At 43.8% G+C, this 14,713-nt stretch overlaps 1 protein-coding gene across 1 annotated transcript; it reads right to left on the reverse strand.

The window, feature by feature from the left end:
* Nucleotides 1–1,676: 1,676 nt before the first annotated feature.
* Nucleotides 1,677–3,271, reverse strand: LOC137381146 (scavenger receptor cysteine-rich type 1 protein M130-like; the record flags this gene model as incomplete). Its single annotated transcript, XM_068053533.1, has 2 exons — nucleotides 1,677–2,266; nucleotides 3,211–3,271. Coding segments are annotated over 2 exons (435 nt in total), but the record flags the coding sequence as incomplete, so codon positions are not given.
* Nucleotides 3,272–14,713: the final 11,442 nt, after the last annotated feature.

Below are 14,713 nucleotides of genomic sequence, written 5' to 3' on the forward strand. Positions count from 1 at the left end.
AAAGCAGAGAGAACACGGGGAACTACAGACCTGTTTGCCTGACGTCGGCCGGAGGGAAAATACTAGAATCTATTGCAAAGGATGTGATTACTGGGCACTTCGAAAATAATGTTCTGATTGGGCAGTGTCAACAAGGATTTGTGACGGGCAAAGCATGTTTGACAAACTTGTTGGAGTGTTTTGAGGATGCTGCTGGCAGAGTGGATGAGGGAGAACCAATGAATTTGAACTGTCAGAAGGCTTTTGGTAAAGTCCCGCATAGGACGTGACCAAGCAAAAGAAAAGCACATGGGATTGGGCGTAATGTACGAGCATTGATTGAGAATTGAGTAACAGGCAGTAAACAGAGCGCACGAATAAATGGGTAATTCTCAGATCGGCAGTCGGTAACCAGTGGGTTACTACAAGGATCAGTGCTTGAGCCCCAGCTGTTCACAGTCTATATCAATGATTTGGACTTGGGGACAAATTGTAATATTTCGAAATTTGCAGATGACACAAAACTTGGTGTGAATGTGAGTTGTGAGGAGGATGAAAAGAGGCTTCAAGGGGATTTGGACATGCTTAGTCAATGGGCAAGGACATGGCAGATGGAATATAATGTGGATAAGTGTGAGGTTATCCACTTTGAAAGGAGGAATGGAGGGGCAGAGTATTTCTTAAATGGTAAGAGATTGGAAAGTGTTGATGTACAAAGGGACCTGTGTATCCTTGTTCATAAGTCACTGAGAGCTAACATGCTGGTACAATAAGCATTCAGCAAGGCAAACAGACTGTTAGACTTTATTGCAAGTGAATTTGAATACAGGAGCACACAAGTCTTGCTTCAATTATGTAGAGCATTAGTGGGGCATCACCTAGGATATTGTGTGCAGTTCTGGTCCCCTTGTCTGAGGAAGGATATACTTGCCATAGAGGGAGTGTAGCGAAGGCTCACCAGACTGATTCCTGGGATGGTGGGACAGTCCAATGAGGAAAAATTGAGGAGACTGGGCCTTTACTCGCTGGAGTTTAGAAGAATGAGAGGCGATCTCACAGAAACTTACAAAATTCTTAAAGGGATAGACACGGTTGATGCAGAAAGGATGCGGGGTCTAGAACCAGGGGACACAATCTCAGAACAAAGAGCAGCTCTTTTAGTACTGAGATGAGGAGGAACTTCTTCTCTCAGAGGGTATTGAATCTTTGGAATTCTCTATTGAGAGGGAGTTGGAAGCTCAGTCACTGATAAGCTCAAACCAGAGATCAATAGATTTCTAGTTGCTAATGACATCAAAAGATATGGGGATAGTGTGGGAATATGGCTTTGAGGTAGACGATCAGCCATGAAATAGAATGGTGGAGGAGGCTCAAAGGGCTAAATAGCATATTCCTGATCCTATGTTCCTGATCTACTTGGTTTCCCCTCCACAATATCATCATCATGTTTAAATACCTCTAGGATCTCTCACCCCTCATCCTATCACCATAACCGCCTCCCGCTCTAAACATTCCATGGCCTCTACTTTACTCCATTCTGGCTGTTTGTACATCATTCACTATCCCCACCCACAATTGGCATCCGTTCCTTTAGTTGTTTTGGACCTAAGATCGGAAATCCATCCCTAAACATCTCTGTTTTTCCACTTCGAAGTCGCCCTCCTGAAATCTACGCCTGTGACCCAGTTTCAGTCACTCGTTTTACTGTCTTCTTGTTTGGTTCTATGTACATTTTCCATCTGTTGCATTCCTGTAAAGTGCCTTTACATTTTGATGTTTGTTATAGGCGCTATAAAAATGAAAATCCTCATTGCTGTTCAGTTCTGGCTGTGTCATTTTTCTCTGCACTCATCCTCTCAGTATAATGATTTGTTTAAGAGATGCCTTGGAGAGTGACCTATATTATCACTTTGTCAGCAGAATACAAATTCCACTTGATTGGCTCTGTAAAAGTAGTGAGCTATTAGTTCACCTGAGCACAGGACCCCGACATCCATACTATCAGTCAGAGACGAATTCAATGTGAATAAGCTGCAGTTCTGGAGCTGCGATTCGTTTCCTTCACATCCAACATCATTCACCCAAACGGGCCCTTCACTCTTTCCGTACTTTGAATAGTTATAAACAGCTGTCGCTTCACCACAGCCCAGCTGTGTACAGACCACGTTAGCATCATTCAGGTTCCAGAGTCTGTCCTGCAGTCTCCCCCAGCTGCCCTTGTAGTAAATCTCCACTCGCCCATCACAGCGGCTTCCCCCGTTAGTCAGTCTTAGTGACCAATGTTCATCTACAACATGAAATACATTGAGAACGGGTTAAACTGAAGCCAAACTGTCCCATCATATACTGCCTCACACTCGGTTAGTTATTAATAATTTTAATAATTAAAGTTTCTGTTATGTAGACAGTTGCTCTTTACCATTACCTTTTCTAAGTGAATCGATTTTAGAGAGATACTGAGCAACTTCTGCAGGCTATTCTGGGGAAACAACTTAAAGTGAACTGCGGGCGAATGGCCCAGACTGCTCTGAATGTGCTGTGATGGAAGACAGGAGCAGGGCTTTCAAATGGATTCTTATTGTTCACAGATCATCTTATCCAATCCGGGGAGAAACAGACAGGTTTGAATTGACAGAACATTTCCCATGACGTCCCAGTGCAGTTCACAGTAATGAAGTACTTTTGATTTGTAGACACTGCGATATGCCAAGCAGCTGATGGGCATCTTATTGAATGACAGAACAGGTGCGAGCGGCCGAATGGCCTACTGCTGCTGCTATTTCCTATGTTCTCATGTTCATTGTGGCAGGGTGAAAATACCAGAGCTCCCTTCTGTGCAGCCCTGGAGGAGCACTAGACAGACAGCAGCCGTTCAAGAAGACAGCTGACCAGCACCTTTTCAAGGGTAATTATGGATAGGGAATATAGTTAGTCCTGCCAACATCACCCATATCCCGTGAATGAACAAATAAAAAAAGAAATAGAGGTGTAGCATTCCCATTGTATATCATGGTCCCCGTTTTACTGTTTGAGCGTTTCTGCCAACTGCTCGTCTAGCGAACTCTGAATAAAGCTCTGAATTATGAGAATAGAGATACAAGAGACATTCATTTGTTAAACAAGTGGTGCATTGATACCTCTTACTTTAGTGCTAATTGACATGAAAATAAATCGGCTGACAAAACAACTCAGTCCAGTTTCGTTTCAGTTCAATAGTCTGAGATGACTCACCTGAACAGATAACACTGGCGTCATTTTCATGTGAGCAGCTAAACTGACCCCAGGACGAAACAGGCCAATCCCAGAAGTGGGTCTCATTCCCCTGGCACCTGTAGTTCTCCTTCCACACTGGACCGGCTCCTTTCCCAAAGTGAGCTCTTCCGGGGGTTGCGGTTGCTGTGCCGCACTGAAGGTGCTGACAGACCACGTTGGCGTCTTCTAAACCAAAATAATCAGCACACAGCGTCCCCCACTGCTCTCTGTATAGCACTTCCACCCGGCCGGAGCATCGGGCAACTTCAGATACAAGTCTGAGTTCTTTGTGATCTAATTAATAATAATTATAATAATAACAATAATTATATTAACAAATAACAATAATGCCGCAATTAGCCTAGTTACACTGAAAATAATTTTAGGTGGATTCACATTTTATCTGGTTACAGCTGAATTGGAGCAATAGCTATTACTACCAGTACTGTGACTATTACTACTTCTACAGCTACTACTCGCAAAATCACAACTTCTACTATTACCTGTATCACTGCTAATATGTTTTATTATTTTACTACTGCTACTATTGCGATCACACGCCTTCTATTACTGCTGTTAATACTATTGCTGCTTCTACTCCTGTTAGCTCCAGAATTACTGGTACTGCTATTACTGCAACTATTGCTGTTACCATTACTGTTACTATTACAGTTACCATTACTCCTATCACTACTACTTGGAACAAAGTTACAGAAAACAATAATTGTGCCTTGAAGCTGTCCCTCCAAACAATTAGGTCATGACTGAACAGTATCTCAGCTCCATTTCCCTGCCTTTACTCGATATCTGTTGATACCTTTTCCTAATAAGAACCAAATAATCTCAGCCTCAAAATGTACAGCTGCCTTTTGGGGAAGGAAATGCATGACCTCCGCTATTTCTTTTTTTAAGGTAAATGTGCTTCCTAATTTCACTTCTGAATGGCCTGGCTCCGATTGAAGATTGTTCTCCATGTTCTGGATTCTGAAACCACAGGAAATAGTTTCTTGGTATCTACTCATCGAATTATATTATCGCTTTATCTTTCCAATTGCATAACCATCAACTTTCGAAATTCAGGGGTAAACAATCTCCATGTTTCAAACTTGCCCTCACAATTCAACCCTTTTATCCCTGAACACCCAAACCCATTTGCTCCTCTATAGTTACTGGACTCACAGCATTTGGAAAATATTTCAGTGATTTCTTTTTGATCCATAATGTATGCCTTCACACTTCTCGCATTGACCTCGGCCTGCCGCAGACTCGACCACTCATTTGATCTGTCTGTGCCCCATTGTAACTTCATAATTGCATCTACACAACATATTGTGCTTCCGAACTTATTTATATGGGTGAACCTGGTCACCTGACTCTGTATCCATTCAATCTTCAGTTAATATGATGAAAAGCTGAGCCCGCATACAGATTCCTGAAGAACATTACTTGTCTCACCCTTCCAATCAGTTATTCACTTTATCCGTAATCCATGTGTTTTACCTTTTAACAAATTACCAACCCATGTAACAAGGTCACCTTTAATCCCGTGCACTATATATATTTCTGCCCACTGAGGGTGTACGTGCATTTCTCTTTGACTGTGGAAAAAACGGGAATGTTGTTAAAAGGCATAGGAGTTCCTGGACATTATTAATAGAGTCAAAAAAGTGAAGTCATGGTGAACACTTATAAAAGAATGATAAGTCCAGCAGGAGCATTGTCTCAAATTTTAGAGAGAACATTTTAGGAATTACATCAAGTCCGAGGAGCGTGCAGAGGCGAATCACTGAAATATCCTTTCGGTGGAACCTTATCAATTGCCTCTTGGAAGTCCACATGGACATCAGAAGACACTCACTTATCCTCCTTGTTAGGAAATTCCTTAAAAAATTCAATGGCACATTTTATGCTTTAATAGAATCAGAGAATTATACAGCACAGGAGGAGGCCATTCGGCCTATTATGTCTGTGCTGGCTCTTTGAAAGAGAAATGCAAATAGTCCCACTTCCTTGCTCTTCATAGCGCTGAAATGATTCAAATTCAACTATTTATTCAATTTCCTTTTGAATGTGATAGTTATTTTTGAATTTGTTTCCACAACCATTTCCAGCAGTGTAATCCAGATCAGAACAGCTCGCTGCAACTTTTATTCCCTGATGTCCCTTCAGGATCTGTAGTGAATCACCTTAAATCTGTGTTTGCTCATTACTGATCCTTTGTTCACTGGAACAATACAATGTTCGTTACTCTAACAAACTCTTTATGATGCTGAACAACTATACCAAATCTTCCCTTAACATTTTCTGCTCTGAGGGGAAGAGGTCCAGATTCTCTTCTCTCCCCACAGAACTGCAATCCCCGCCTAAACATAATACTCTGGAAAATCGCCTCTGCACGCTCCTCGGACTTGATGTAATTCCTAAAATGTTCTCTCTAAAATTTGAGACAATGCTCCTGCTGGACTTATCATTCTTTTATAAGTGTTCACCATGACTTCACTTTTTTGACTCTATTAATAATGTCCAGGAACTCCTATGCCTTTTAACAACATTCCCGTTTTTTCCACAGTCAAAGAGAAATGCACGTACACCCTCTGCTCTCGATGTTTCTGCAATACCTGCAAATTTTTATAATTTCATTTACATTAACTCTCCTCATTCTGCCCACGAAAATCAAGTGAATTAAAAGCAATTTACATTTAACTGATCAATACAGACTTTAATTTAATAACACATATTCTTCCAAATGACAATGATTTTTCAGCCGGATTAGTCTCTGCAATTTTCTCCTTTAGTGTCGTTAGACTCAGTGACCTGTAGTTGCAGGGTGCACCCCTCATCTCTTACTTCTGTTGGCTACCTTTTCTACTGTTTACATGTTTATAAAAATACATGTGGGTTCATTTTTATGTTGTACACTAATCTATTCTTCCAAACTCTGTATGAACCTTTTACTTCCCTATTCAGTTCGCCCTGTAGTATTTGTATTCCGATTGAATTGCCACTGAACTCCGAACGTGACCTTTATGATACGCTTCCTGTTTCTGCTTCATTTTAAACTCCATCTCTTTAGTCATCCGGGAATCTCTGGTTTCGGACTGCCTTCCTTTGCCCCGAGTGGGAATGTGTCAAGTCTGAATCCAAACTATTTCCTATTTGAATTCACATTTACTGTCTTACCTGCCTATTACGAATGTAATGTTTGACCTGTCAATTTCCGATTCCAATCTATCTCAGCCAATTCACTGTGCCTCACAGATATCTAGCAATTCCCAGGTGTTTAGTGAACCAAAACCGTCACAAGGACAGGCAGCAGTCCCAATATCCTCTTTATCCCCTCTGAATAAATGCCATCTAGTCCTCGTGTACTTGTTAGTTTTGAGCCGAACATTCAGCACGTTCACCACGAAATTGAAGAAATGTAACATGATACGCTGTTTTAACAAACTTCCCATTTATTAAACTGGGCATGTTTCTAACCTGTCACTGTCTATCAGAGATGGAAGCACAATATTTGTAGGTAACGACTTTGTTTCCATTACTATCAAGTTTGTACCTGAACAGATTACGCCAACGTCCCTCTGGTGTCCGCAGCCAGGCGGACCAATAACAGGCCCTGACCCTTCGCCAAAGTGAGCATCAAGCGGTGCTTCTACTCCAGAGCCACAACCGAGCTCTTTGCAGACAACTTCCGCATTCGGTAACGACCAGGACCCATTACCACAAACTGTGCCCCAGGTTCCATTCCAGTAAATCTCCAGTCTGCCCGCACAGGGACTGTTTCCATTTATCAGTCTCGGCTTGACATTTGACAGTTAACAGTGAGCATTTTAAGGCGATTGATATTAAAAGTTGGTTGGAGTTTCCGTCATCTTATCAATATACGATTTCTCTGTTTATTTCTCGTCAGCTGAAAGAGCCCTAAACATTGTGACCATATTGTATCCACATGTCGCATGTGAGGGAAAGTACTTACGTCATCAATTTCTATCGCGTGGCAATGTAAATTGTAAATTATTTTTAAAGATAATTTCGCCCATTTTCTGGTTTTCATTTGAAAATTGTGTTCAGGTACTACAACATAATGGTCACCTAGAATGTCAAAGATTGATGAATTTAAATCGAAATGACGCAAGCGAGAGGACACGTCTATTTATTGTGGACAGGTTATCTGTTTAACTCACGCACACAGACCAATCTCCAGCATACCAAATAATGAGAAGTCTTGGACTGAATCGTGAGTTACGAAGTAATCAGATTCTGAAAATTCAATGGCGATATGGATAAAGACCTGAAGAAATTCGGATGGAGACAATGAGTTATCCAGGAACAGCATGTTCCCAGACCGTTTCTGGTCCTGTACATCTGGGTACTTACTTGGAAGGAGAATTGTTCTAAAATAGTCACCAGGGATATTAATGTCAATTCACATTACTAAATAAGGGCATTTTTCACGGATAGCCATTTTGCCTGGGGCAATATCCCACAACCAGCAAACATTTAAGAAAGCAATTAATAGGCATTGATAGTGACTGGGCGAGAACTATGGGTCAGAATTGCGGGAGAATTAATTCTCCGCTCCTTCTCGAGCAGTTCCATAGGATTCTCCTTATTTATTAGAACTATTTGCAGTTCTTCAAGCCTGAGATTCTGTCACGGTTGTTTCAACAGTGATCAAAAGAATGGGACATACAGTAGCGATGGGATCTTACTGTGCAGTTTCCTCCCGTGATACACAGTACCCGCTGATCCATTACTCCAGCTCCCCGATGCTGAAAAACCTCCGCTGCTCCCCGATGCGAAAAAACCTCCGCTGCTCCTCAGTCTCTGCTTCACAACATGTTTACGATATCCAATCTGGAGCCAAGCGAGCAGCGCAGGCGCACAGCCGGGCTGACAGCGCATGCCCGAAAGCGGCTGCTGGGTTGATGAATGGAGAATTGGATTGAGATTGTGACATTTCCAGCGGTTCCGCTCATTCACTGGGTAAATCACAATGGAAACTGCTCTGTCTGTATTGTAAATGTACTAAGTATTTACTGCTCCCGTTGGAGAATTTTGATTAAACATAATACTAATGGTATAATTTTAACAAATAGTGATTCCAATATTTTAAATAATATTAATTCTAACCAGAGAATACTGGAATGATTATCATTTGACTTTCTGGGAACGGATCATCCCGGATTATTTCACTTCTGCTTTTTCCCGGAATCCATCAGCCGCGGCGGGAGATGAGAGACTGAGAAAGATTTTTACCTGAGCAGATGACGCCGGCATCATAGGAGTGTAGCAGGGGATTGTGGCCCCAGTGAAATGTCTTACAGTCTCGCAGAGCGGCCTCGGTCCCGCGGCACTCTACATTCGCCGTCACAACGGGTCCGGAGCCTTCCCCAAAGTGAGCTCCGCCCGGTGCAGAGACCGCGATCCCGCAGCCCAGCTCCCGACACACAACAGCGGCGTCTGGCAGGCCCCAGAGACTATGTTCCACAGTTCCCCACTGTCCTCTGTAATGAATCTCCACTCTGCCAGCACACCGACTGCCCCCATTCACCAGTCTCAGCTTCACTGTCTCTGTAAAATATTAGAAAAATCATCAAGCCGTTACAGTCTTTTAAACCCACAGGTTCCCAGCACATGGATCCTCCCGATTCAACAGGCCAGTGGGGAATCAGTGTCAGACTGTGTCCGGAATCCGAATAAAATATGGAGTAAATACTACACATGGCAAAAAGGAGAGGGAAATTATAATAAACGGTGTAAACGAGCAGGGAACCGGGAGACAGACGCAAATTCCCACCAACACAGTGGCTCCAATGGGATCCGGTTAGCGATAGGCTCAGAATATATTTAACTTCTTGAAAGTGGGCAGATGGGCGTGGCTGCATTGCTCACATGTGTATCGTGCTCTGTACTGATTGGCCGAACACAGTGAGATCCCAGCTCCAGGAAAAATCAGAAAAATTGCAAACTCACCCACCACAGCCAATAAACAACCGGCTAGATGGTCATGTGACGTCCGTGTCAGAGCTGATTGGTGAGGTGGGCCTTTGGGAGCAGCAAGAGCGTGAGTGGAGCTGATCATTCACTCTGCTCTTCAGAAACCCTCAGTTGTTGTCCCTCCGCATGAAGTCGGCAGCCATTTCTCAGCTAGAATTAAAGATCTTTAGGAACACTGTGAGGGACACACACCCTTTCTGACCAGCAACCGGGCCTTGGGTTAATCCATGATCAAAAGGACGCTGAGGTTGTCGCCCAAGCTTAATATTTAATGAGATTAATTAGAGCAGAGCAATAGCAAACAGTGTGAAAATAAACGGCGATTACCTGATGGGTCAGGCTGACTGTCCCCAGGTCTGCCAGAAATGAGAAGTTGACAATTAGAATTAACTGGGGCACGAAATGAATGAAACTGTCAGAAGGAAAAGACACAAATACAACTAACTGCAGGGTCATTATTCCCATCATGGAAGAAATTATACCGGGATCTGTGATTTCATCTGTTTGTCAATCCTTAAACCAAAAAATACAATTTCTGCAGCGAATTAATATTGGTAATGGGCCAAAATGTATCCATAATTGTTTCCACATATACACACACCGACACCCGAAACAGTCTCTCCTTATGGTGATGATAGGTGGGTCCCATGTATTACCAGTGTGATAGTACCCTGAGAAGGTGGTGGTGATCGTCCTCCCCCTGATAGAATCTTCCAATGAAGCAGCATAGAAAGATGCCATTCGGCCCATGGGGTCTCTGCTGCCTCTTTGCAAGAGCTGTCTAATTACCCCCACTCCCTTTCTCCATCGCCCTGTAAATTTATGCTGGTGGTGCTCTAATCATTGATGACCCGTGTGTGGGTGCCATGAGAAGAGGGTGGGAAACCCGCTTCTGATGGCACTGTCAGTGAATTCAGCTTTCCGGGCCAATGTTCGAGAAGGAATAGTAAAATCTAAATAAAAGACTTAACTCAAATCAAATGGTCCCACTCTCTTGCTCTTCATAGTGCTGACATTTTCCACTTCAACTATTTATCCAATTGGCTTTGGAATTTTACAGGTATTTTTGAATCTGCTTCCACGACTATTTCCAGCAGTGTAATCCAGATCAGAACAGCTCGCTGCATATTTTTTTCCCTGATGTCCCTTCAGGTTCTTTAGTCAATCACATAAAATATGTATCTGCTCATTACCAATCCTTTGTTCATTGGAACAATACAATGTTAGTTACTCGAACAAACTCTATATGATGCTGAACGATATCAATCTTCACTTATACCATTTTCTGCTCTAATGATAACAACTCCAGTTGCTCTTGTCTTTCGATAGAACTGCAATCCCCGTCCAAACATAATACTTTGGAAATTCGCCTCTGCACGCTCCTCGGACTTGACGTACTTCCAAAAATGGTCTGCCGAAATTTTGAGACAATGCTCCAGCTGGACCTAACCATTCTCTTATAAGTGTTCAACATAACTTGCCCTTTTAAACTCTATTCCTCTTTTTATAAAGTCGAGTAACTGCTATGCCTTTTAAAAACATTCTATTTTTGCCACAGTCAAAAAAGTGCACGTATGTATGATATGTTGCCTCCTTGGTGACAGGGTCAAGGATGTCTCTGAACGTACAGGGGACATTCTGATGGGGGAGGGTGAACCGCCAGATGTTGTGGTACACATCGGTACCAATGACATAGGCACGAAGAGTGATGAGGCCCTGCAGGGGGAGTTTAGGGAGTTCGGTAGTACGTTAAAAATCAGGACCTCTAAGGCTGTAATCTCTGGATTACTCCCTGTGCCACATGCCAGTGAGGCTAGAAATAGGAAGATAGTGCAGCTAAACACGTGGCTGAGCAGCTGGTGTAGAAGGGAGGGGTTCGGATATCTGGATCATTGGGATCTCTTCAGGGACAGATGAGACCTGTACAAGAAGGACGGGTTGCATCTAAATTAGAGGGGCACTAATATTCTGCCTGCAAGGTTTGCTAGCGTCACCCGGGAGGGTTTAAGCTAGCGTGGCAGGAGGGTGGGAATCAGAGCAGTAGGACAGCTAGTGAAATAAATGAGGAGGACATAGTCAATAAGGCCAGTAGGACAAAGAGGAAGAGCAGACAGTGAGCTGTTGCTGAGCACAGCGGGACTGGTGGTCTGAAGTGCATTTGTTTCAAAGCGAGAAGTATAACAGAAAAGGCAGATGAACTTAGAGCTTGGATTAGTACTTGGAAATATGATGTTGTTGCTATTACAGGGACTTGGTTGAGGGAAGGGCAGGATTGGCAGCTAAATGTTCCAGGATTTAGAAGCTTCAGGCGGGACAGGGGGGGATGTAAAAGGGGAGGGGGTGTTGCATTACTGGTTAAGGAGAATATCACAGCTGTACTGCGGGAGGACACCTCGGAGGGGTCATGCAGCGAGGCAATATGGGTGGAGCTCAGGAATAGGAAGGGTGCAGTCGCGATGTTGGGGGTTTACTACAGGCCTCCCAACAGCCAGTAGGAGGTAGAGGAGCAGATACGTAGACAGATTTTGGAAAGATGTAAATGTATCAGGTTTGTGGTGGTGGGTGATTTTTACTTCCCCTATATTGACTGGGACTCACTTAGTGCTAGGGGCTCGAATGGGGCAGAATGGGTGAGGAGCATCCAGGAGGGCTTCTTGAAACAATATGCAGATAGTCCAACTAGGGATGGGGCCATTCTGGACCTGGTATTATGGAATGTGCCCGGCCATGTGGTCGAAGTTTCAATGGGGGAGCATTTCGGGTGCAGCGAACATAATTGAATAAGTTTTAAGGTACCTGTGGATAAGGATAAGAGTAGTACTCGGGTGAAGGTGCTAAATTGGGGGAAGGCTAATAATAACAATATTAGGCAGGAACTGAAGAATTTAGATTGGGGGCGGCTCTTTGAGGGTAAACTAACATCTGACATGTGGGAGTCTTTCAAACGTCAGCTGATTAGAATCCAATACCAGCATATTCCTGTGAGGAAGAAAGACAAGTTTGGCAAGTTTCGGGAAGCTTGGATAACGCGGGATATTGTGAGCCTAGTCAAAAAGAAAAAATAAGCATTTGTAAGGCATGGAAGGCTAGGAACAGACGAAGCACTAGAGGAATATAAAGACAGTAGGAAGGAACTTAAGCAAGGAGTTAGGAGGGCTAAAAGGGATCATGAAAGGTCATTGGCAAACAGGATTGAGGAAAGTCCCAAGGCTTTTTATACATATGTAAAGAGCAAGAGGGCAGCCAGGCAAAGGGTTGGCTCACTCAAGGACAGAGATGGGAATCTATGTGTGGAGCCAGAGGAAATGGGCGAGGTGCTAAATGTGTACTTTGCATCAGTATTCACCAAAGCGGAGGACATGGTGGATGATGAGCCTAGAGAAGGGAGTGCAGATAGTCTCAGTCATCTCATTATCAAAAACGAGGAGGTGTTGGGTGTCTGGCAAAGCATTAAGGTAGATAAGTCCCCAGGGCCTGATGGGATCTACCCGAGAATAGTGAGGGAGGCAAGGGAGGAAATTGCAGGGGCCTTGATGAAAATCTTTGCATCCTCATTGGCTACAGGTGATGTCCCAGAGGACTGGAGAATAGCCAGTGTTGTTCCTTTGTTTAAGAAGGGTGGCAAGGATAATCCAGGAAATTATAGACTGGTGAGCCTTCCGTCAGTGGTAGGGAAACTCTTGCAGAGGATTATTCGGGACATTATTTATTCCCATTTTGAAGCAAACGAAGTTCTAGCGAGAGACAGCATAGTTTGGTAAAGGATCGGTCGTGTCTTACTAATTTGATTGAGTTTTTTGAGGAAGTGACGAAGATGATTCATGAAGGACGGGCAGTGGATGTTATTTATATGGACTTCAGTAAAGCCTTTGAGGAGGTCCATCATGCCCGACTGGTACAAAAGGTGAAGTCACACGGGATCAGAGGTGAGCTGGCAAGATGGATACAGAACTGGCTCAGTCATGGAAGACAGAGTGTATCAGTGAATGGGTGTTTTACTGAATGGAGGAATGTGACCAGTGGTGTTCTGCAGGGATCAGTGCTGGGACCTTTGGTCTTTGTAGTATATATAAATGATTTGGAGGAAAATGTAGCTGGTCTGATTAGTAGGTTTGCGGACGACACAAAGGTTGGTGGAGTTGCGGATAATGATGAGGATTGCCTAAGAATACAGCAGGATATAGATCGGTTGGAGACTTGGGTGGAGAAATGGCAGATGGAGTTTAATCTGGACAAATGTGACGTAATGCATTTTGGAAGGTCTGATGCAGGTGGGAGATATGCAATAAAAGGCAGAACCCTTCGGAGTATTGACAGGCAGAGAGATCTGGGCGTGTAGATCCACAGGTCACTGAAAGTGGCAACGCAGATGGATAAGATAGTCAAGAAGTCATACGGCATGCTTGCCTTCATCGGTCGGGGCAAAGAGTGTAAAAATTGGCAAGTCATGTTGCAGCTTTACAGAACCTTCGTTCGGCCACACTTAGAATATTGCGTGCAATTCTGTTTGCCACACTACCAGAAGGACCTGGAGGCTTTGGAGAGGGTACAGAGGAGGTTTTCCAGGATTTTGCCATGTCTGGAGGGCATTAGCTATGAGGAGAGGTTGGATAAACTCGGATTGTTTTCACTGGAACGACGGAGGGGGAGGGGCGACCTGATCGAGGTTTACAAACTTATGAGCGGCATGGACAGAGTGGATAGTCAGAAGCTTATTCGCCGGGTGGAAGAGTCAGTTACTAGGGGACATAGGTTTGAGGTGCGAGGGGCAAGTTTCGAGGTGATGTGCGAGGCAAGTTTTTTGCACAGAGGGAGGTTATTGCCTGGAACTTGGTGCCAGGGGAAGTGGTGGAAGCAGATACGATAGCGACGTTTAGGAGACATCTTGGCAAATACATGAATAGGATGGGAATAGAGGGATATGGGCCCCGGAAATGCAGAAGGTGTTAGTTTAGGCAGGCATCAAGACCGGCGCAGGCTTGGAGGGCATGCTGGCCTGTTCCTGTGCAGTACTGTTCCTGGTTTTTTGTTCTTTGTTCTTTGTACACCCTCTGTTCTCGATGTTCCTGCAACACCTGGAAATTTTGAGACAATGCTCCAGCTGGACCTAACCATTCTCTTATAAGTGTTCAACATAACTTGCCCTTTTAAACTCTATTCCTCTTTTTATAAAGTCGAGTAACTGCTATGCCTTTTAAAAACATTCTATTTTTGCCACAGTCAAAAAAGTGCACGTATGTATGATATGTTGCCTCCTTGTTGACAGGGTCAAGGATGTCTCTGAACGTACAGGGGACATTCTGATGGGGGAGGGTGAACCGCCAGATATTGTGGTACACATCGGTACCAATGACATAGGCAGGAAGAGTGATGAGGCCCTGCAGGGGGAGTTTAGGGAGTCAGGTAGTACGTTAAAAATCAGGACATCTAAGGCTGTAATCTCTGGATTACTCCCTGTGCCACATGCCAGTGAGGCTAGAAA

The sequence above is a fragment of the Heterodontus francisci genome, chromosome 21 (genome assembly GCF_036365525.1).
Source record: "Heterodontus francisci isolate sHetFra1 chromosome 21, sHetFra1.hap1, whole genome shotgun sequence".
NCBI lineage: Eukaryota > Metazoa > Chordata > Chondrichthyes > Heterodontiformes > Heterodontidae > Heterodontus > Heterodontus francisci.